General features: G+C 24.3%; 1 protein-coding gene across 2 annotated transcripts in view; it reads right to left on the bottom strand.

Annotated features, from left to right (window-relative positions):
- fng (Fringe glycosyltransferase) overlaps nt 1–27,123 on the bottom strand; it is an 89,294-nt gene that overhangs the window by 37,225 nt on the left and 24,946 nt on the right. For both annotated transcript variants that reach the window (XM_011498575.1, XM_011498576.1), the window contains exon 5: nt 2,752–2,911. In XM_011498575.1, coding sequence (XP_011496877.1) covers nt 2,752–2,911 — 160 coding nt within the window. The remainder of the gene's footprint in view (nt 1–2,751; nt 2,912–27,123) is intronic.

The raw sequence follows: 27,123 nt of genomic DNA, 5'->3' as shown, positions 1-27,123 counted from the left end.
TATAGTTGAAATATGTTGATACTTTCTTATATTATCCAAGCCATAATGGATAACTAATTGAAATTGCGTATTTAATAGAAATTAGAAAATAAAGAAATCAACTTAAATATATTTGAATTTTATAATTTTTCAAATCTTATATTATTATCTATTATTAATATCTTTATGTCACTAACAAATATATTAAATAATAAATAATATATGAATTGAGATTAAGTAAAAGGATTGATAATCGTAAAAGTTAGCGTAAAATCTCGTATCACCTTCAATATAATCATACTAACAAAGCATTTAGATGCATGAAGTTTGCATATGCTTACCAACAAAGCTCTATGTACAAGAGTTTACTACGTGCACTTATAACAGGGACAGCAACTACCAGCAACGGGCACACCTTCTTCAGAATCGGCGGACCGTAACAGCAACAACGACACCGGTATCTGACCTTGCGCGTACCTTCGCCTTCACCGCTGTTACCGCGACGCCAGTTGCTGATGAATTTTCCTGACGTTATGAAAAATGGGAGAAGACAGTACAGTGGATTGGTGAGCAACTGGTACGCTATAGGAATAATACGATAAAAAGTCGAGAACCACTTTGCAAATTAAGCTTTAAGAAAAGTAATTCCTTTACTATAGTCTCAGTTGTATTGCATTTTAATGTAGCTGACGAAGTGAGTGGTAGTAAATTATTTAAAGTTCAGATTTTTTGGATACCTGAATTTTCTTAAAAGCCGCATGTTAACATAAGAAGAATTAAAATTTGATTATTTAGGTGTTCGCACGTTAATTTATTCGTGAAAAATGCAATACAGAGATTTCTACAAATACGTACGGATCAATTTGTAAAATATCTTTGCTTTTATTAATATATATCTTTAATATTATACACGAATATTAAAAATAAAATATAATAGATTAGTCCGCGATAAATACAATTTTGAAAAATAATTAATTTTAACATCTACATACTATATATTAAAAAAAAAAAAAACTGTTCTATTATACCATTTTTAGGGTATGAATTATATGATAGATATTAATTTTTTTGTATATGATATTTCATACATTTGCTCATATATTTTGAATATTTATAGTTAAAAATAGAGAAAAAATTATTGAACTATTAAATAATGTAGATTCTAAAATACATTAAAAGTTGCATATACAAAGTTGTTGATGCTCCATGAAAAAATAGTTATCTATAAAATATTCTATAAAATAACAATAAATTATTGATTCAATGTTTAAATACTATTTTATTGATTATGTCCATAAAATTATAGAATTATTTTATTTCCAAAATAATTTATTCAAATTAAAAATTTGACTTGTTAATTGAAAAGAAAAATTGTACCTCGTTGTTTGTGTAAATTGGCATACAATTTCATTCACATGGGTGTCCATATTACAAAAAGCTTCGTTAATTCCGATATCATTATTTACAACTTTTTAAATTTACATAGAGCTAGATAATTAATAGTCGAAGAAATTCCTTGCCTGCAAAAATATGTTCTTCCCTAAGGCAAAAATATAACGAAGTGAAAAAAATATTTTATGGAAATCTGAGAAAATTATTAGGTATTACAAAGAAATAATTAACTAGACATTTCTATATTTCTATTTCAGGTAAGTAAAAAAAGTACTGGTTCAACTGGATAATCCTATGGCCAATGTTTTCATGGGAATATATTGAATATTTAGTGGAATTGTTTACAGACTTATATACATATATCCGTATATATACCTATTATGAAACAGCTGACGCTTGGTGATATATTTGCTACAATTTATTGTTCAGAGTATCTTTTACTTACGTAGTGTAGAATACGATATATTTTTCCGTCTGTAATGATATTCGTTCTTCTTTTCAGCGGTAATAATTTAATAAAAATTATCCATTTTTATTAAAATCTCAATATTTTATTGTATATTAAATTTATTAAAATGTTATTATTTATATGAAATATTTCATTTATTTATTAAGTAACTCATGCAAGAATATTATATAAATAAATTAACTTTTAGATTTTTTCGGTATTAAATAAATACATAAAATAAATTCATAATATATATGAATTAAGAATTTTATGAAATTTAAATTAATTAAAACGTATTCAATTAATTATATCTCTACTTAATAAAAAATTATTTATACATTTCATTAAAGTATATAATGACTACATTAGATATGATTTATGTTATAGATTCACACATTTTCAAAAATACTTGCACTACTCAACAATACTTACGGATTACAATTATAGATACAATCTTCAACCATTTTATATGATTACAAATAATTATTGTTATAAATAATATGAATAGTTTCAATTACATATATAAATTTAAATTGTTTGTTATGTTGCTAAAGTTAAAAATAATTAGCTGTCGATACATACTCTAAAGTATAAATTATTTATTTTTAGATTAATATAAATCACTCTTGCAAATACAATATTATTTCAATCAAAATCTGTATATTTATTTCATATAAAATTTATATTATAAGCATATATGCATATATATATATATATATATATATATATAATATTAGCAATAATACATATATATGCATATATATGCATATATACAATATTATAAGCATATATTATAAGCATAATAATATATGCAAAATTATATTTATAAGATCTTAATAAAATAGAATATCTTTCTGTTGATTAAATTCAATCATTAATATTAAAGTATTAAAAGGAAAAACTCCGTAATAATATAAAAGTTAGCAACTTACGGATCTTTTGGAGGATTCGGAACCCTGCCGAACGATCTCCAGAGGAGTTGGTATCGATGGCCTGCCAAGATACCAATCCTCGCGAGGATTGTAATTATCGAGGAGCTTCAACAGACGCGGCACATTTACATAATTATCGTCATCAAAGTGACAAAACCATCTGTAACACAAATTAAAACAATTTACAAGTCTTATCATTTTTTTGAACATTCAGAAAAAAGAAATATAAAAATATTAAAAATATAATATATTATTATAACGTAAATCTATATAAAAATATAAATGTTCATTGTTTTATAAAATATTAAATATGTTATGATATATCTTTATATTTATGAGTGACAAATATAATATAAAATTAAATTTTGTGTATTGATAAATTATTTTTATAAATATACCAATTAATTTGGCTTTTTTATTTACAGCAAAAATTAAAGACTTGTTACTAATAATTAATCTCAAATATATGCAATAACAAATTGTTAAATTTCATCTAAATAATATTAAATAATATTTCGTAAATAATATTATGAATTATAATCAAAACTTCATTAACAGAAATACGGACATCTAATACATATATTTCCTATTATTTATAAAACAAAAATGTATCTGAAGCTTTAATCTTAAAAGAAAGTTTTTTATGAAATGATTTTTTAAAATTGTTTTTAACTGTTCAAATTGGGTTGAAGGTTATACACAAAAACTTTCGCATTAAATCTCAATTTTCCTCTTTTATAAGCTTTACAAGAAGCTTTATAATTACAAGATAATGAATATGTACGATAGTAAATGATAATATTAAAATGTGGGCATTCTTTCTTAAAATCAGATGTATAAGCTCTAGCTCGTGTAGAATACGAAATGCTAATAAGTGAAGCTTGACTACGACATTTAAAAATTGCTTCTATTAAATCTAATTTATAACGTAAGCTTCTTGGTAATTTATTAAAATTATATTAAATATTTAATAGTGTATTAGATATCAATATAAATTAATCAGGTTAAAAATAAAGTTGATTTATTTAAAAATAAGTACTTTAAGCATTTTTTTTTAAATTATCAATCATTATCTATCGAACAGAAAAGCCAAATAAAAAAATATTAGTTTTAAAGAACAAAATTATTTTTGTTTTTTTAATCACAAATTAAAAAGTTTATTATAATTTATAATACAAAAATTTTATTGTATTATTTGAAATGCAATTAAATTTAACAGATTAGCGCTAAATAAATTTGTTCTATGGACACAATTACTAAGGAAATACAAGTATAATATTTACACATTTGGCATATGAGAATTACATGATATAACACTGTATGCAGAACTGGTTATTAAAGATTAAAAATATAAATAATCAATATAATTATTTTTGGAACAATTGGCGATAAGAATACATCTCCTTCATTACAAATATATCATATTTGTACATAATTATACATTACTTGTTATATTCAAGTTTTTTATTTTAATAGATTTTAATTAATTAAAATCATGAACATCGAAATCTTAAAAACATTCTATAAATTCAGAGCACAACTTATTTTTCAAAATGTTTATTTACATTTGCATTTGAATTGTATTAATTTTCCTATTTTATCCTTTTTAACATTGAAGTCAAGGAAATTAAATATTTTCTTTAATATCGAGCTCTTTTCTACATTTATAAAGATTTAGTAAAAAATTAGTTTGCTTACTTTCTATATGTGAATAATATTGTTTATTTGTAATAATCATTTTTCATAAATAAAAATTAGATTTATTATAATAAATAAACAATAAAAAGATGCATGGAATTATTACTCTTAACAGTAACTTGTAATTTGAAAATTAAACTTGAAGGAAGTATTTCATAAAAATGATTTTATTATATTTTTATGTAGTCCTGATAGTTATTGTATGGGGACAAAAAATCTTAGTTTCAATTACCAATGATAAAATTTTAGAACTTTCCTAAATATTAGATTAATGTACTAGAAAATAAATGTAGAAATCGAATTAGTCATAAAAGACAAGTGGTGTTATTAAAATCCTGCAAAATACTTTAATAAGTTATTTACGTATATAAAAATATGTGTTCCTTTACCAAGTAAATTCAACCTATTTTTGTTCTCATTATCTCTCTTTCTTTCTACTTTTTTATGTGCACTGATTGACAAGGGGATGTATTCAGCGAGTTGAGAAAATCCCGCCTCTCTCGATTCTCATTGAGAATGCAAGTATAGCAGGAACCCAAGACCACATATAGTAACCTTACATATAACTAACTCTCTTTAGAGGCGCTTAATTAAAGTGATTACGTCTCTCTTCCTTTATTTCTACCGTACTTTTAAATATAATTCAGCTTGATTTCTGCAATGGTTAAGAATTGTCAAGAGAAATGACTGAAGTACTTACAATTTCTTATCTCCAGTAATTTTGGCGTATGGGACATGCGATCGCTTTCATTATTGTCAGCGTATAATTATAGTGGATTTCATCCATCGTACATTCGTAACAAGTAGGTTTGATTATAAGAACTTAAAGCAAAACTACAATTTAAAAAAAATTATGACTTTAAGCGAATTTTTAAATTAAAATGATTTTTTAATTTTTATATATTTTTCACTCTTTTTAGTATATACAATATGATACTTAAATAAAAGAAATAATTAAATATTTTATTTAGATTCCATTCATAAAATCGTAGAAATCAAATTGAAACTATGAAATATTTGTAAATGATTTAAAAAATAATTTTAATTTAATCTTTAATTTTATTTTTCTTTCATTTCAAATGAATAAAGACTTTTGAAATATAAAGTATAAATTTTAGGGCTTATTGCAATTATAATTTAAAATTTAATATGATTTTACTATTCAATTTAATGAAAATACTAACTAAAATAAACTACGTAGTAATATTTTTTCTCAGATATTTATTACTTATTTAATTTTTTTTAGATGCCTATAAAAATTATGACATAGAAATATATTATATTTTTTCAAATTAAATTTCGATGTACACATACGTTAAATAAATATAAAATAATGTTTTCGATTGTATGGAATATTGGAGTGCCAAATACAAAGGAGTATTTTAATAGAATGTTATAATTCAATTATATGATGAATTATTTTATTGGACTTTTTGGAAACTAATTTATAAAGAATTTCAAACAACTTCAAACAATTTCAATTATATTGGCAATTTTTCTACTTTTATAAAATAAGTATTATGCTTATATTAGTAAATTAGATATTAGATTAAATTATATATTTTTATTTTATCATTTTTTCTTAAAATACAGAATAAATGCCAAAAGTTGTTAAATTATTTAATCTTAAATAAAAATATTTTTATTATACATTTTATATATAATAAATGTCTTGTATGTCGGCATAATAAAAACTGTATTATAGTTGTACACGGTACAAGTATATTTGTCACTATACATCTTGCGCATAAGACGTCTAGATAATAAAATCTATAAAACATAAATCCAAATAATGATCAATAATATTGTTTCTCCTCATAATTGCAACAATGAAGTAAATGAATACAATGCAGACATGCATACATTTGGATGCACCATTTGCCTACGAAAGTAGGGAGCAGCTGGCGTCCACATTTCTACGCGGCGCGTTAGGAACGCCCGTGAGCAAAGACCGCGTTTGTTCTTACCCTGAAGCAAGAGGCGCATGTGTGTATATATATATATATATATATATATGTGTACGCGCTGACATGGGTATTCGCATATATAGTTATACAATAGCAAAGCCTCTTCCAATCTGTTTAACCATCGCTGTCTAGTCCCTCGGCAAAACCGCAATTACCATCGACTCGAACACCAACTAACTCGACTTATCCAAGTGTAAGTATAGCATATACCTACATATGCATTACGAGAGTTATAATATCTCTCTCTCTCTCTCTCTCTCTCTCTCTCTCTCTCTCTCTTCCTGTGCGTACGTGCGTACGTGTGTGCGAGCGAGTGTATGCGAGCGAGTACGTGCGTATAAGAGAACCAGAATTTTATATATATATCACTTAATCTTTTTCCACGTTGCTCTATCTTACCGAACTTTTTTCCGGATGTTTTTTCACCCTTCACTAATGTCTTTCCAACAGGTCGCAGATACGCCTGTCGATTTATCCTTAGATGATAGTGAAGAAAAGAAGGAAGAAATGCAAGAATGAAATAGGAAAAAGGAAAAAGAATGAAATAGAGAAAGCAATATAAAGATGCGAAAAGTATATATATATATATATATATATATATAGTGCTGATAGACATATAGTGAAGTACGTTAATTATGTAGCTAAGAAAGGTTGGGTGAAGGAATTAGACGAGTATGCGCGAAGGAACTTAGCGGTTTTTGTATTGAGTTCAACCTACTAAAGATATTGGCGTAAATTTTTTGTACGATCGCTTCAACTAAGTTCTATTTGTAATTTTTATGGGTCTTATTGATGCGTAAGAGAGCTACAGAAATTAGAGGTAATTTAAATTCCTTGGGAAAAGTGTACGAGAATAATGTTGATTTTAAAGTTATATATCTATATTTTAATTAAGCACTGAAAAAATTATGTTCACGATAATAAATTAAAAATTGCGAATTATTATTTAAATATCAACAAAATAAGAAAAAATAAAGATTAAATTTCTAAATAATAATTTTTATATTTATTTGTCTACTTCCTATATACTAATTTAAGTTCAATTAGATTGTACATTAATATTTTAAAATACCGGTGAACTACTCAATTTAATATAATTTGATTATTTTTTTTCTGAAAACATAAATTATACATTTTCATAATCACTTTTTCATCATTTATTAATATATAAATTTAATAATAGTATAGTTACATCTGAATATAGTTAATTTAATAAAAATAATAGAATCAGTGTATTAATTAAACAAAATTTTATTTTATTTTCAATAATATTGATTCTTATTTTACAAAGATGATTTAATTTAATTTGTAAGTGATATTAAGACCATTATATATGATAATTAATCATTTACGACAGTTTATAATTATTTTTCAATTTTAATTAAATCACGTGCATTAATAAAAATATTATTGTATAAATTCTTTTGCCATTTATTGACTAATTCTCAATATTCTCTCCCACACTATTTATTTCTTAACATAATCCCATCTCACCCTTTGATATGTCTTTTTACAAACCTAAGCTGAAGTCACGATAAGATATCGTTTTTCCGTATCATTTGGCTTTCTGATCTATCGATCTGATTAAATCACACCTTAGAGATATGAGATAAGCATGCAAGATGACAAAGAGTACTAAATAAGAAATAAATAAGAATGCCAAAACGAATAAAATATACTAGATTATCTGTACATTCAAGAAGTATCTTAGATGTCTTTCAATTTTTGAGCTTTTATTATAAAATAATTCTTTATAATTAAATTATCGGTCATCACTATTATTTATAGTTTTGACTAAATTTATAGTTATCAAGTATTTTAATGAAGATTTTAAATCATAAATATTTCTAATAATTTATAACTTTTCATATTTTTTTGCATCCAAAACCTTCTTAATTGTCTGTTTTAAAATTAACTTGTAAAATCTTTAATAACTTTTATTTTAATTTTATAATTGTGATTAAAGAATTTTATCTAATTATTGAAATCCATTCGAAAAATAAATGCGATTTGTACCTGTTCGCTATTTTTCATTAAATTAAGGTTGACGGATCTTAGATGATTTTGAAATATTTACGAATTATTTAGATAAAAATTTGTATATTCTTTCATATTTCTTGTATACTATAAAAATGTTTTTTACTTTTATATTTAGGGATTTTATATTTAGAATTACATAAATATTAAAAGTACATTTACACACTCAAGTGCATGTCAATATAAAAGATAAAAAAATATTTATCAGTAATACATTTTAAATTCTTACACGTCCGAGGACATTAACAAGTTTTTCTATACATCATAAATTACGGTACTGTACAAGGTAAGCATTACTACATTGCAGCTAATCTTGCAAACTTGATCTTCCAATCAACTCTACTTTATACATCTTATTCCTTTGTATATATTCAACAAATACAGTTTATTATTATTTAATTATAGTACTAACTACTTATACTATTTGAACCCAGCGGAATTCCATCTTTATATATTTTATCCTACAACCATATATCTTAGCACAGGTATGTAGCTTAGTATATTTATACAGCGTAGTGCAACTTATTTATATAAATATTTATAAATATCTTTAAAAATATTGAATCTCCTTTTTAACATCTATAATTTTAACAAAATTTCGAAACCTACAAAGTACAATATTTTAGCTACAGAAAATATCTGTAACGTGAAAAAAAAATTAAAATTAGACTACTTCATTATATTTGTATTATTTCACATTATTATTTAAAAAATTTCAATATAATTATTATAGCACATCTAAATTTAAGGCTTTTATTAAAATTAAAATTACGTTAATACTTCGTGTGATGATTATACTAATTTTACTCCATTCAGAAATTGAAATGTAAAGTAAAAGAAGATGGCGAAGTTAATAATTATATTAAATTTGAAATTCATATAATATGTCCATCTTCGTAATTAAAAGAAAAAATTGACAAATTTTTCATTAAAATTAAAATTATCAATATTTTTAACTGACTATTCTAAAATTATAGTGGAGTAAAAGTCTTATTTTTAAGAAGTAGAGCGTGTTTAAACAACTTAAAGTCATTGTAGTAATAAGACTAACTTATTACTCAATATTGCGCTCCACATGCCTGTATATATCGATTCCGCGAACGATTTAATTTTACAATCGAGAAAGAATATTGCCTCAAGGAAAATGAAGTCACGCGTAGGTACAAAATTACAGTCATTCTGATGCCATCGCCATGCAAAAAGGAAAATATCTACGTAATGCAAAAATACGCATATATCTTATGTATAATCCTAGCACGCGTCATGCGCTCATATGCGTCATACGAAGTGAAGAGGAAACTCGTCAAGCAGGGCTACTCTTAAACCTCATATTAAGTAACTCGTTCGGAAATCAGCTCTCTCATTATTGCTCCACCCCGTGGACGTAAAAAGTTCGAAAAAAAAAAGATTAAAGTGGTCTGAAAAATACATTTGACTGTGCATTATTCAACTCTTCTTCGTTCTTCTGCGTATATCTATATACATGACTCTTCTTATCAACAACCTGCCTCCAGATGTTCTCGCTCTGGGATTTCCTGCTTCCGGCGAATTAGCTTGTCCTTATTTTTCAGATATGAAAATTTTCTAATTATCTATCTTTAACCGTGAGACTATGTGTGAGTTATACATCGTTTTACATGTACTGTCATTTGTACATTGCATTTTTCTCTGCGTTATGAAGAATATAAAGATTTCAATGTGAATTCATATGAACAAAAGATACAACGAACTGTTTCAAATAAAAAATTCACTTCTCGTTTTGTTTTTAAATAAAATATTTCTTATAATTTATTTATGAATATCACCCTCGAATTTAAAATTTCTAATATTAAATAAGCATAGAGATTATAGCTTATAATAAATTAACATTTTTTTCTATTTTTTGGATTTTTTCTTGAAAATTTATTCATTTTTATTAATTTTATCTCACATTAAGATGTAAAATATTGAAATTGAAAATATTCTAATTACAATTTTTATTTAATATAACTAAGATGCCCATAAATTTTAAAGGCAATTATTAATTTAAATTTTAAAAATTTAAAGGCAAATAATCTGTCTAAATAATCTCTCCAAAAATATTATAAAATTAAATTACTATGAATATAAGAATTCACTTATAGCAATTGTATGTACAGCAGTAAGTAACTGAGTGTTTTACTTCATTATTACATTTTTTTTTATATCTTCTATATTTTACATCTTAAAATAAAAAATATATCATTTATTATAAGTAATGCATGTTAATAAAACAAAGCTTATCTTTGGCCAAAATATTAAATGAAAAGAAAAAGAAAAAGAAAATTTTTTGCCCGTGTGTATCTTTTTCGTATTTTGAATATTTTTTATATATATTTATATATTATATTTATATTTATATTATATATATATATATATATATATATATATATATATAATTTTTTAATTCTTTAATTCATACTTTTAATGAAACTTCTTTTAGTTACAAGGTTCTTAGAGTTTCATAAATTTTATTAAATTATAATATTAATTATTAATAACCAATATTCTTTAGTATAATCATTGAAACAGAATGAACATATACTTTAATACATAGCTATGCCCTTTTAGAATCTGCCAAGAATAGAATATTATAAGCAACTTATAAATACAATATGAGATAATGAAGTTAGAGGCGAATCAACTCCAATGTTAAACATTAACTCCGTCATTCCTCTATTATTTTTACGCTTTAAGCTATGAATAAAATACGATATTATTATACAAATATAATCAATAATACAAAAATAATAATCAAAGAATTGTCTTTTAAATTGTTAAGTTCTTAAAATTTTTAATCCATTTTTGTTTTTTTGTTTCACAGAAAAACGGATATATTTTATTTCTTTCATCTACCATACATACATTCATGTCAATTATGCATTTGTCAAGTCCTAGATTACGTAATATATCATGAGTTGTTTATTTTGATCTGTATATTCCATTTTATATATTTCTATCAATTCATAATTGTCAAGAATATTAATATTTTTTTGCAAATAGTATAAGAATATCATAAAAACAAGTTTTTTTTTTTATAAATTATGTGATTATTTTGTAGATTTATTAATAGTCAGCATACAAATAAGCTTCTACAAATTAATATGATAATACAAATTATTTTTTATTATTTCATCTCTAGTATGTTACAATAATCCATGTGATATTATTATTAAATAATTATAATTGAAAAATTGGTAAAAATATATATGCTAAAAATAAACCATTGAAATACATGGAGGAAATACTAAATTGTCACGACTTTATAAATATATTATTGTAAGTATCTTTATTATTAATAATGCAATAATTTCATTTTACTATAAAGTTTATTTCTCATACTTGTCTATTCCATTGAAAAATATTAGTGAATTTTTCACTAACTTTACCTATCTTTATGCATCATTGACTCCTTTCAGTTTTCACCACTGATTTTTTTATTTAGTATTCGGTACGTTTAAAACGAAGATTTTGTTTAAGAACTCGTTCCCATTAATATTTTACACCGGTTTCAATGCCGTAATAACTATATGAAACAATATTGGTAGTTTCGTTGGAATGATGATGGAAATATAAAGCTAAATATTGGCAAAAGGAAAGGATAGTCCGATACGTATTCAATTTTGTTCATTCAACGTTACGAATAATTTAGGTTTCCTATCATTTATATACATTTCATAATTAAATCAATTTACTTACTACTGATTAAATAATAATTAATAATAATACTAATAATTAAATCAATTTATTTACTACTTCCTCTGCAATTTTATATTTGCCATGTTTAAGCTCTAATATATAAACTTATAGAGAATCGGTGTCATTCGGATCACGATTTTACCTCACACTTTTACATTTTACCTCACACTTACCACATTTCACTATCACCACTTTTGCGTTCTAAAAATTGTTTTTCTTCTTGAACTTGTTTCATTTATACTTTTATCTTCGTTGCACATATTTTTAGTACTCTCACACTACTTAATAACTTCCCGTTTCCATAAAAAGGATATTTACATTGATTATTTTAATACAAAATTTTTATTTATAACTCATTAGTTATACAATATTAGATGAGCTAAAAGGATTTTGAAAATTACTAATACATCATGAATACGAACACATTTACCTACTTGATTTTTCATCTTGGTTCTATTTGAATACAAACATTCTTCTCAGAACATAAAAAATATTAACAGATAATTGTAATGGAATCTATTTCATAGCCACGTAAACTATATAGAAATTGTATAGTTATGAAAAATATTATAATATAAATTAATAAATTAATAAATAATTTTATTATTTTTTTTAAACAATATTATAGAAATTGAAACATTAATTATTCATTTTCATAAATATTATAATAAATACGGAGACTTCAATTTTATTTGAATTATTTTCTAATAAATATGTCATATTGTAAAATACAATCCGATTTATATAAACAATTATGTTTTTTTTTATTTTTTTTTTTAATTTAAAGAATTTCTAATAGAAAGAAAATTGTAAAAGAATAATGTTGACAACTGCAACCATATTTTCCGAAAACTTCGAATATTTCAAATTGTTTTATTATATGATGATTTATTATACCAATTATACAAATACTAATAATAGTGTAAATAATTTAATAATTCTTTGTCGTTTTTGTTTGCTAATTACAATTGTTATCTTATACGTTCGGTATTTGATAATAAATACTGCATAAGCAATATTTTAATAGAAATCCACTTCAAAAGAATTCTTTACTAATAATTTTTATGTAACGTGAATGTTGATACTTATTTTCATATTTTATTACTAAATACTATCCTAAAAAATATGTCCTACTTACAGAGTATGAAAGCAAAGAAATCATAGCCAATACATAATAGACAGAAATCTATGGCAGTATACGCATGAAAGAAGCCCATCGCTGACTGTGGTATCGCAGACGAGACCCTAACTTTTTTACGACGACTGATTTGCTACCGTCCCCTTCGGCACTATAACGTCGTTTCATTACCTTACTGGCTAGGGAAAAACGGAGGTTATAAGCGAATTACATCGCCAAGACGATTAACGTCTTTTCTCCTCTTCTCTTGCTCTCTTTTACTCTCCGTTTCCCTCCTTCTACTCAAACTCGCTCTTTCCCCTTCTCTTACACTTCTCTCATTCTCTATCACTCTTTCTCCTCTCATACCTTTCTTTTATATTTTTCTTCTCGTTCTTTTTGTCGATTTCTTGAAGAGAGAAAAAAAGGATAGAGCGAAAGGAGATGCCGCGCCCAGATAGGGGGCGAGCGTTTATTATTACCACGGAACAGCAACTGCAACGCAGAACTCCATACCTTCGCAACTCCTTTTCACTTCAGACTGATACACAAGCTAAGAACGAAAACAAGATAGAGGAACTACGAAAGTATAATATAGAAAATAAACTGATTAAAAGGTCAGATATATATTATTATAAAAATTAATTTGTTAAAATCAATTTCAACTTATTAAAAATATCCTTAAGCGGCAACATTCTTATGGGTGAAATTGAAATAATTTTGCTTAAATTGTTCCGAAATATTTAATGTTATAATATATTAATTTTAATAATAGTTTTTTATTAGCATTATAGAAATTTAAAGCTGCAAATGATGTTCTTTCTATATTGTCATTCTTTCGTAGCAAGTTCAAAGCGACTGATGAGTCAATGAAATGCACTATTCAATGCAATCTTAAACTTCAATAAATTGACGTTTTTTATGGTGTATTGTATAAAAATTCGATTTCACAGTTCGAATTAATAAGTCATTTATTACAAAGAAATAGAAATTTCGTAAATATAGAATCTTATATCTATTAAATAATAGTTTTTTTTTTACTTTAGTCAGATTTTATATAAAATTAAATTTGATATAAAATACATATATTATATGATATAAGAATTGAAGATTTATTTGAAAAAAATTAATGAATAATTTTAAAATTCTTCTTTCTAAGTACAAAAAAATTTATCTAAATTCAGTGCAGTAATAGAGTACATTTAATATTGTTAATGAAAATTATTTTTAAAGATTCTTGTTGTATAAAGTAAGAGATTTCATATTTGCAGCAAATTCTTAATTGAAAAAAAATAATTTCTACAATTAATTTATATAAAATATTAGAAAAATTAATATCTGTAGATAAAATTGTTACTATTTCTATAATTACATTAAATTTGAATGTTGCACTGTAATTTCAAACATAAATCAAGCAACATAAGTTTTCTCATAATACAGTACTTTAGTTTTATTATGATTTCCAGTTTTCTGTAAATTAACCTTCAATTGCAGGACAATGTCGACGTATAAGCAAAGAAAGAGTTAAAGGAGACTCCGTTAACTTCGATAAAGTCTCTGACTGTTGTCGCTTACGAAAGCACACACATGCTTATAGAAGAAAGAAGAAAGAGTTGTGCCACCCGCAAGCAACATCTTGCGACCGATCGCTATGCTGGTTATCCGATCACACTTTATAGCTAGTGAAAGTAGCGGAAGTCTCGTTTTAAAGATTGCTGAAATCTAACCTTATGTGTACACCCTTGCGTATACATCCGTCAAAACGTACATAAGTATTGTGATCCCATTGTGAATTAATTACTATATTCATAATGCGAATAATATTCATTAGACATGAAAATATTTGAAGTAGGCTTATACGAAAATAGTGTTTATAATTTGTTTTTTCTCTTTCTATTTGCCTTCTTGTTCATTTGTTAGTGTTCTAGCAAATACAATTTATTGGTGGTTAACTCTTAATGCTCCTAGTACCAACCGATACTTTTGACTTTAAATTTGAGTAAGATCTAATATCAGCTGATAGAAAGTAATTGACAAAAATTTATTTGCAAAATTTAAAGTTTAACAAATTCATATACACATTTATAGTATCTTTATGACGTTCTGTTTATTGTTAGCATTAAAGTATCAATTAAAGTTATCGACGTTTTATAATACTCATAAAAATTACCAAGCATGCATAAGAGTTTATCTATGCATTTATTAATGACGGAGAGAGAAATTTCAAAAGAACCAATCGAATATTACAACCTTTCCCTTCTTATTCCCTATAGATTCTAAATATATAAAGTTCGATTTTTAATTTTTGATAAATGACACAATTGTAATAGCTTTTTACAGACTCTTATATCGACGATTACAATTATAATTTTAAATAATTAATATATGTGGGTATCTTTGATAAAGCAATAAACTTTTTGCATTAGAAAATAACATAACCTAATATGTATAAATCAATAAATAATAATAAATATATTTGAAGACTAGAACTTCATAATTGATATATTTAATTAAATTTTAATATTAAATCTTTAACTTTAAAACCATTTTATTTGTAAATATATATATATATATATATATATATATATATTTATATATATATATACTATTTAATAGCTTTGATACTGAATCAATGATATCGTCATATTATAGCTATATGTTTATTTCTTTTATTTTTTTATTATGTAATAGAAATAATAAGACATTTATGATAAAAATTAAAATAAAATAATATTTTCTTTAGAGCTAAATTCAATTTTTAAATAAATATAATTGAGTATAATTTTCTTGTGCATTATTGAAATTCATATATGAAAATGTAGTATTTTAATAATCTATCATTCAATATAATTAAATTTATATTACTTATAATTTTAAAAAAATTTATTGTTGAATATCTTTATTTTTGAATATTAGATGGAATTAAAGTTTTTACAAAATTTTTAAAATTCAAATTATAAAAATTCAAAATTTTATACTAAGTTGATTAATAATACTTCTACATGAATAATTTTTTAACTCTATCAAATTAAATTATTTGTCATTTCCAAAAGTCTAAATATAATATTTTTGCATACTTTATGAAATGAAAATATCAAATTGATGTATAAATGTATATAATCAATTTACTATGTTAGTTTTCCCTTCTATTAGCTTTTTTTTTTTACAATAAAGAGCAAAAATTAGTTTATTATCTTATCACAATAATGTTATAAGAAATTTTGATGGTGCATATGATCATTATTTATTGATACTTAAAATATATTCAGATAAAAGGTATGTCAAACAAGAATTTATGTACATCATTTGCTATATCACCTTCAACTTTATTCATATTAAATAGTGTGTAAATATGTGATAATTTTCAACAATTCATTTTATCCTATAATGAAACTATGAATTCGCTTACTTAGCACCATCAGAAAAATTATTCGTGATGTTTCAGACGAAAAACAGGACAAGTTTCTTGAACATAAACTTAATGTAAAAAACCAGGTCCCCTCGAGGTATTCACCAAAGAGATCAAGACCCAGACCTCGTACATATGTTAGCAGTCTCGTGTTATGCAGTTAGATTAAATATAAATTGTGTCGTCGACGACGCATCTGCGTGTCTCCTAAAAAATTTATGCGAAAATACAAAAGATCAGCGACAAATGCAAGAAATTTTGTTTCAACGATATAATGAAACTAGACTTCCGGTCCTTGCATACGGAATATACATCTATGATACATTAGACGCTTATACGTCAAAAAAATATACCAAATAAATATTTATAAACATGTAAAAAGTGCATGAGTAGTGCTAATAAAGTATCATAAAACTTAATATGATTTATTTTGAAATTTAACAGTAAAGTAGATATAAATTTGAAATTGTCATTTCAAAATAGTTTATTTTAATGATGTCTGATTACTTCATTTATTACGGAATAACAATGATGAAATATATTTTTTATATTTTAAGTAACATATTGTTGCAAATACTAATGATAATAATATTATAAGTAATACATAAAAATAATCACCACACTATCGTTATTATTATTGTTATTCTCTTCGGTTATGAAATTTCAATTTTCATCGTAAATTAACTAAAATGTAACGCAGTAGAAATAGATTTATTCATAGTACTCCTATATACTATATAATAATCTTGTGATTTTTATGTTAAAAATTATCATAATGTAGTAAAAAGTTATTATCAGAGAAAAGCTCGATGTAAAATGCTTAAGATTCAAATGGTAGAACAAAGCGACGGGGCGACAAAAGTTTCTTCGAGGAATCACCTCATCGGTCGACCCAACTTCTTCAACTCGATCCGCGCACGTGCAACCCTCGGGCCGTGAATCTGAACTCTACGCAGGACAAGACGAGCGTTAGAGTAATTACTCTGCTTCTATAGTCATCTCTTTCCATCTTCCTTTCTTCTTTGCATTTTTGTCTGGCCTGCAGCAACCTCAAAATTATTGATTATTAAAGTCAAGGATTCATCAAGTGAAAGTAACCAGAAGCTTTTCATATGTCCTTGTATTATTTGTAGCCAAAAAGGATAATTTTGCAGAAAAGAAGCTTGTCTATTTTTGCGAGATTGAGCCGTATTTTTAGAGACTCATCGCATCACCGGATTTTCATTCATTTTTTAAATATTCTACTCAATACATTATTTTTGCATATTTACCTAATAAATCTTTAATAAAAATTCAAAGCGATGATTCCACTGTTACTTAGTATGATATTGCTAGAAATTGCGTAATTGGAAAAATCTATCAACGATTAAAAAATGAAAAATTATTGTCATTATGAACCAAATTTAAACAAAATTTATTTTATATTAAATAAGGTGTTCATTTTTCTATGCAATTAATATAATTAATTATAATTTTGTCATAACTAAAAATAATATACAAGGTTACATAATTAATAATAAAAAAAATCTTTATAAAACAAATCCTATATATAAACTAAATCTAAATGAGATAAATATAAATAAATTAAAAAAAAATTTTTTCAACAGTATAAATTGTATAAAACAGTAAAGTACTATAATAGTTGATTTGATTGTTAATTGCAGTTTTTGAATATACATAAATTAGTTAGAAAAAATGCCAAATGACTTTTTAGAGTGAAGGTAAGACTTAGATTCAATAACCATGAGCCACCTAGAGCCATAATGTTAATGGAAATATACGTAAAGAAGAGGAGAAAAAACAAGGAAGTGTCCGTACAGGATTATTTTCATTTTGGAGCCGTTTATCTGGCGGACACGCCCTCGCTTCAAAGCGTAAAACCGCGTGGATATTAACCTCCATAAATCTTCCACTCGAGCAAGCTGATTCAGCAGATATTGCAAACTGCGTGCGGCCCTTCCTAGTTCCCCGCAAATACTGTGAATATACGGTATATATAAGAAAAACGTATCTTGAAAAAAGTATTGGCAGCCGCATCATTACATTGTACGAAGCTTAGTCGGTTACTACGTATTAATAGCATTATACTTTTTGCTTGTCATGCTATTATAATTTTATATTTAAAGTTAGATTAAAATTTAAAAATTAATACTCCTTCAAATACATCTGCTGTATAGAAATAATAACTATTTAACATTCTTAGTTTTTATCTTAGATTTATTATTTTTATAAATCTGTCTTAGTTTTTATAAAAAAATTTTCTACTAAATATAAGAATTTTTATGTGATATATAATAATATAAATGTAGTAAATATTAATTCAATGTATTTATTTTACTAATATTTTGTTTTAATACAGACTTGAGATTTATCGGGCGTAAGGCACCCGGTCTTTAGTTATTTACTATTATATATTTATTATTATTATATATTATTTTCAATAGTTCGAAGAAAATCTAGTTTATCTTTAATATCAACATATTATTATCGGAAACATATATTGCATTTAGAAAAATATATGCCATTAATGAACATTAGGGTCGTATTATATATATACATATGTATAAATATAACTTTAACGGGTTTCAAACGCTCTAACGACAATTATTTTCCAATTAAAAGTAGATAGCCCATCATTTCATAAACAGGGAAAATTAGTTGAAATGTCAGGCGCCGAAATAAATGCAAAACCCGGTACACTAGCGTAGACTAGTTACAGCGGATGAAGCAATGAGAGCTCACCAAGAGTCAACAAGAAACTTCCGGAGGTCTCCCTAACCCATCTCATTCCATTCAACTATCTACCTATTTATGTACCTTTGTCTTCAGTGTCCCTTGGTAATATGCGAGTATTTTATAATTATTATTTACCTTCATGTATGTGCAAATGATGCAATGCAATATTGCTTGGGACGCTGTGTATATACAATCATCGTGGATCAAAAACATAAAATGTTTGGCCGTATACGAACAAATTTAATTAAGCAATATATACTTCATATATTTATTTTAAAATGTTTAATCTTCATTGATTATACTTCTATGGATTTACGTTGATGTAAAATTTCTTAGATTTTTATTAAATTTCGAAAAATCAGGATACATTTTTTATCATTTTTAAAAAAACTATATGCAAACTTTGGATAAAGTGATACTTGTGAGTAGTATTTTTTATATAGTTTGAGCAGTAGTATTTTTGAAAATATAAAAAAATTAAATAAAATAAATACGATGTAAAAGACAATATAAAATATGAATTACAATAATAAAAAAGATATGTTATAAAATATATATTCGTAGTTTTTATTTTATTCATTTAAAAATAATATTTATATAATAATAGCATTAATTATGTATGTATATATATATATATATATATATATATATATATATTATAATGCACATCAATTCATAATATAAATAAGTGCATATGCATATGTATCTATATTTATAAACAAATACAAAGGTATTATATAAGCTTGAGCTCGTAATATTAAGAAAGTATTACTTCCAAAATGATCCCTTTCCAATATGACACTTTTAATAAACACATTATGGATTCAATGTATCCGGTTCCTATGTATGCATACAATATTAATTATAACAAAATTAATTACCCCTACTTCATATATTAAAAACTGTTATAAAAATAAGATAAAAATTTTAATCCTTATCATTAACGATTAAATCGATTTACAAATAATAATTTCTCCAATCTAAATAAGCAAAAAAGTAAACTCCTCGCATTTAAATAAAAATATGATATATGATTAAATTAATTTTATTATATATATTTGTTGAACTTGCTTACTCATACACATATTTATTCCAATCTAAATATGTTAAATTAAATATTAAAATAAATATACTATAAAAATAAATTTTTGTAATTAAATAAGTTCAATTTTTATATTAAGTTTAATGCTTTAGAAAGCCAGAAATTTTATTTTAATATCATTCACTTCAAAATTTCAAAAACAATATATATCTGTGTGTATATGTGTATGTGTATGTGTATATTTATTTATTTATTTATTTATATCTTGAAAAAGGTATTTTAAATTTAAAACAATGTTTAACATTTGTATAAAATAGTCCTTATGAGACTTCTTTCGAAATCTTAAGCAAAAAATTAAATGAAAATCTGAGATAGAAATCAAGTTGAGTCGCTGGTCTGAGAACAATACTCTAATCGAGCGGCTATTGCTTGTTAATCGCCAAGGGCCAATGCAATTCCATCTTACAATGTACAGAGTACATATAAATAATCCGTTCTACACCCACGTATTTTCCCTTCAACCTTGCCGCTCGATTCATCGCCGATCGACTTGTTGATGGAATCATTCGTATTGAGTCTTCCTTTCCGCTCGCTCTTCTTGTTCCTTGTCAAAGTAGATACCCACTCGTCACCATGTCAATCATCGGTATTTCGTGTACATTTTTATGCACTCGTATTATGAGTACTTACAACTTTTGGAGTTACTATATAGCACTATTAAAGATTGAGAAATTGACTATTACTTTATGATAAACAATGAACGATAGAGAAATGAAAAATCGTTTAGCTTTCCATGGCATTCAAGAATTGTAACTTATTGTATACTTCTGAAAATCGACACCTCAACAACTGTATTTTTATACTTATTGACATATTATTTCAAAATTATACAAATATCTTTGCAATATTCAGTTAATGTATATGCTAACTTTTGTGTCATTTTTACGGAATCAAACTTAAAAAAATCCTAAATATAACTAATACTAAAAAATTTCATTGAAAATTAGTAAGAAAATTTATAATTTTATTGAAAAAAAATTACCTATTACATTGTGTATTGAATTGCTCAGCTTTAAATATAGATTTTTTTAAATTTTAATATTTTTGAGCATATTAATTTTGTTATGAATTAATTAAAAATTATCAAAAATTAAAAAGTAGCAAAATGCAAAATTCATATATATGTACTAGTTTAAAGACTGATACAGAATTATATACAAAAAAAAAATTCATTATTCATAAAATATAAATACAAAAAAAAAAATAAATTTTTTTCTATAATTCATTATATAATTAAGATCAATTTAAATATGAAAATATAATATAATAAGTTTCTAAATATTATAACTATAAATATACCATCTGTAAATACATTAATATTACTATAAGTATGGAATATCATTATTTTGTAATAATTTAGAAAGTAATTTTATGTATAGTTTTTTAATTTTGTTTGAAATATATTTTAAAAATTTACTTTTTTATACTTTTTATTTCGACAGAGAAAATTAGAGGGACAGATTATATCGATAGTAACACGCAACATCGAAAAATGGTGATCCCTATTCGTTTACTCTTGGTTGATCGGCTGCTCGATTTTATTTTGTCTTTACAAGTTTATATATAAATCAGGGCATGAGGGAACGAATAATTGAGGTAATTAATAAATTAATATTAAATTATTATTCGAAAAATAGTTAAATGATTTGTTTAAAATAAATTACTTGTCTTCTATGATAATATTTTAATGACAAATAATTTATATATTATATTATATTAGACAATTCAAATTGTAAAACATTTTTAAAATAAAGTGAAAAATAATTACTTTCGAAGCGCTACAAAGCTTGTACATACAATTATGTATCATTTAAAATGTTATACATTTGAAATTACTAATGACATATCTAAGGCTTATATAAATATATATTTATAAAATAATATTCGATTAATCTTTTTCAAATGTATTTCATAACATGTGACACAAGTATTATTATCATCATTGAGATTGAATTTGCGTTCTTGTATTTTTTAAAGTAGATGATTCGTTTGTCATATATTTACGGAATGCTTAAAGTAAAACTAAAAAAATGGTTTTAATTCAATATTTGACCATTATACATATTTATTCGATTAATTAGAAAGAAAATTAAACAGCCAAAAGAAAGATTAAAATTGGTATCCTTAAAAATGAATACAAATAGTCCTTGATTTTTGAAACTGAATCCCAACCTCAAATCACTTGTACATTTCTTCGCTTTCCATGCAAAGCAAATATATCGAAAGATTCACTGGAAGTGAAGTAAACATCAACGTTGTTGATGTGAGATAATGCGCAAGGGACCATTCGAATTAGATAGAAGCGGGAAATAAGACAGGGACGAGAACAACAACTGCTACGACAACATCGACAACATGCATTCAGACGCGTCATTTGATCACGAGACGAGTATCAGGTGCAAACCTGTTTCAATGAGGACCTGGCACATACGAACACGTTCATTGGGAAACGGAAAGGAGGCAAAAGCCAGAAGAGAATCTGCGATAGTCAACTCTGGATCGTAAAATATTGAACTAGATAAAGCGTTTTTTAATTATTGTTTTCATTGTCACGATTAGAAATCAATTTCTTAAATATCGTTAGTAAATAATACAGAAAATTAATACGAAATATACTATTAATTTATATTAAAGATTATATTATTTTCTTATAATTAAAACTATTATTTCCTAAAATTTTAATTCTACATTGCTTGATAAAAAATATATTTTTTGAATAATTATAAATAAATTTCAAACAAAATTTCTTTTAACGATGAAAGTAATTATGCAATTTATTTCATTTAAGTAAGTTCGAATTTACTTCGAAGCTATGTATCATAATTCTTTTAAGCCAGATTATTTTTTCCGTTATAATATTGTTTGATGTTTTTCAACAAAAATTCTTTAAATTCTGTGCAAACATTTTAAGTATAACGATTGATGTTTGTATAAATAATTTTTCTAAAATGAATTTTTCGTCGACTCAAATTTTTTGTTTAATAAAAAAAATGAATGTATAAAATTTCAACGAAAACAACTCTTCAGTAAAAAAAATTAATGAAATAAAAGAAAATGAAAAAAAATTTTTAATTACGAACCACAGGACAAATACATAAGCTACGTTCGCGCGGAAAATACGCAGATATCATACGCACACATTGTAGCAGGCACGCATATGCATATGTGAGTCTGTAAAAACTGGCTTTTGGCATCGCTCTTTCGCCACATTACGTTACGTTGCGAGTCCTTGCAAATGCAGGCGATAGTCGCAGCCGCGATACTTCTAAAGTTTCCTGAAAAACAGTGCCCTCGCTTCCTTCATACACCAAAATAATTTTATCGCAGTTCGACTCGGTGAGACTGAATCCATCATGAAAAATTTTATTCTGTTTAGTTTCATTTATATAAACAATGCTGATTCGCCTGAATTTATTCTGAGCCACGATAAATAACAGTAGTAAAAACTTAGAAAAAGACTCTAATTTAATACAGTTAAGCGTCATTTTGTAATTACTTAACAAAACGATATAAAAAAGTACTTTACATAAAACGACTATTAGAAAATATTATGACTATTATAAATTTTAATATTGTTTTTCTAACGTTGCTTTTATTTTAGTTATAAATTTGTTTATAAAATTATTCAATTTCTTATTTATATTAAGATTAATCATCTTATGTCATATCATGCCTTATTTTAAATCATGTTATATATATATATATATATATATATATATATATATATAGATTTGTATAAAAATGATTAATTAATTTCATTCACTCAGTTACGCAACTGAATCAATTCAGCAAATTAGATCAATCAGTTAAAATAATTGATTGACTATTATGCGATATAACTTAAATAAAAATATTCATAGTGAAAAGAAATATCATTTTTATACAATTTATATATAATTTAAATTGGAGTTTCATCTATGTGCTAATTTAAATGAGTTTCATTTCTTTATTTTTAAATAAGATGTAAAACATAAGTTGAAACTTAATATTTTTTATGTGCCATAAAACATATTCAATTTATTAATATTTATAGAAGATAATGTATAAAATTAGTAATTTACTATTTTATAATGTGCTCATTATTTTGTATACATTACGTTATTTTTGAAATATTAAATAATTTAATTAATTAATTGTATTGTATATAAATAAGAAGAAATACAAAGTCCAAAATTATGTAGAAATAAAATATCTCTTTAATTCAAATTTTCTATAAAAATATTTATTGAACGTAAAAAAATATAAAAGTTATTTTATATGATATAATTTATGACATGTAACTACAATTATCGTGAAGATTATAATCTATTAAAATAAGATTTGCATCAAGAATAAAAATATCTTACCACTAAACTAAACTGCCATGTTTAATAATATAATCAAGGGTAAAATAAAGTTCTTGGTTACAGAATGAAAAAAACCTTCTCCTTTTTACGTTCTCATGGACGGAAAAATCAAAATGACGCGCGTCGATGCTTTTCACGCTCGCATGCTTTTTATTATGTTGTTCAGCCCCGGAAAAAAGATGCAGCGTGCTCTTTAAAAATTTATGACTTGTGCATATATTTTCTTCTTCTGAATAGCGGAAAATACGTGGAATTTGTATTCGATTCATATAGCAACCAAAGTATATGAGATTGAACAATGATAATCTTTCTGTTGTGTAAATATGCAGGTTCGCAGAGAAAAATACAAATTCCTCGCATAAGTTTTAAGCAAAAACTATTTTTATCGTTTCAAAGCATGGGAAATTTACTTTCCCTGTTTATATCCTGTTCAGACATATATTCAGACATTGATAACAATTTCAAGTTGAATTTTAAGAACTGATCAAAACAATATCGAATGCTTTCAATGACGTTTATTATGGACTAAAATATGATATATATGGATGAAGTTCACAAAAACTTGAAATACTTAAGAAATAAAATATTAAAATATTTTAATTATTAATATAAAAACGTACAAATGAATTATAAAACTAAATTTGATTTTAAAAAAATTTTTATGGTGATACATGATCATAAGATGTTTGTGTTTTTATTACAATACATCATATTGATAATTGATACTATTGATAATACATTAAACTACATAAAATTATAGCTATTATTATCTTTACTATATAACTATTTATAATAAACTTATGTGATAACAAAATCTATTGATCAAAGATAATGAAATATATATTAAAATTAAATATATTTTTATTAAAACATATATTCTTAAATGAAGTCCAATTTTATTCAACAAAATGTTCAATTGTTAAAAAAAAATTTTTATTATGTGCAGTAATTTATCGTTTTCTATTCGAAAATTTATGTTCACGATTACCTTTCAAGAGCTATCTTTAACTATTTAATATTGGATTTATAACCTTCATATTTACTTAAATTAATTGAAAAAAATTCTTATGTTCAGAAAACTAATTTCATTTGAAATTAATATCTTCTAAATGTAGATTTATGTTTATAAGCTTTATCATTTATAAAATATCTTCATATTATTACAGTACAAAATCCGTTAATAAACATTTTCGAAATGCATATACCATATAATACAGGTGATTCTCAAAAATACCACGAATCAATAATAGATGAATATTGAGAACCTCTCCCTATGATATATCAAATACAAAATGTGGCGAAATTGACAACAAATTGAAAATTCTTTAGAGTTATTTAACTCTATAGTATTTTTTTTCAGAAATTTTTTAATTTATATTTAGATTAAGATTTTCTTGAAAGTATTTATTCTATCTATAAATTTCTGAAAAATTCATATAAAATATGTTAAATTAACAAAAAATATTCAATATTACTTTTATAATTCTATATGCAATGAAATAAAATCTTTAATACTTATAAGAATCTAAATTTATATAACATTTATAAAATATACAAATAACTCTATTAAAAATAATTTAAATAAATGCAATGAATTTGTAATATTAATCAAAATAATTTTTTATACCAAATGAAACTTAATTATTTACAAATTGAAATTTAAATAATAAAAATAAATACTAATCGGTCTAACAATATAAAGAAATAAAAATAAGAATTGTTTTAAAAAATTTCAGATTTTAAACTAATTATTTACTTTATTTAAAAATAAACTGCAATTGTAAGAAATATATCGACATAAAGCAATGCAAATTAATTGAACATACTAGTGATAATATCATAAAATACTATTATTCTTTTAGAAATATAACATAAAAGCTCTATATAAATTCTAAATATGATATAATTAAAAATTGATTTGTTACTTTAAAATCATTCGCTATTGTATCAAATTTTTAAGCCGCATATTATTTTTAAATTAATGGCTTACGCTATACGTGTGCACTCAGATATCTTTACCGCATCATTTACAATTAGTTATAACAAAAATAAATAGAAATTTTTTAATACAATTTAATATAAATATTTGCTAAGAAATTTAAGTATTATTTCCTGATATAAATATATAAATAATTTTTTTAAGTGAATTTAGACGCATACTTTTATTGAAATATTGAAATCAGTATTTTATTCATTTAATTTTACTTGTAAATTCGATAATTAATTAATTAAATTCTGATATA

Source organism: Ceratosolen solmsi, unplaced genomic scaffold, assembly GCF_000503995.2.
Source record: "Ceratosolen solmsi marchali unplaced genomic scaffold, CerSol_1.0 scaffold30, whole genome shotgun sequence".
Classification (NCBI taxonomy): Eukaryota; Metazoa; Arthropoda; class Insecta; order Hymenoptera; family Agaonidae; genus Ceratosolen; species Ceratosolen solmsi.
This window is presented reverse-complemented; position numbering and strand designations above follow the sequence as displayed.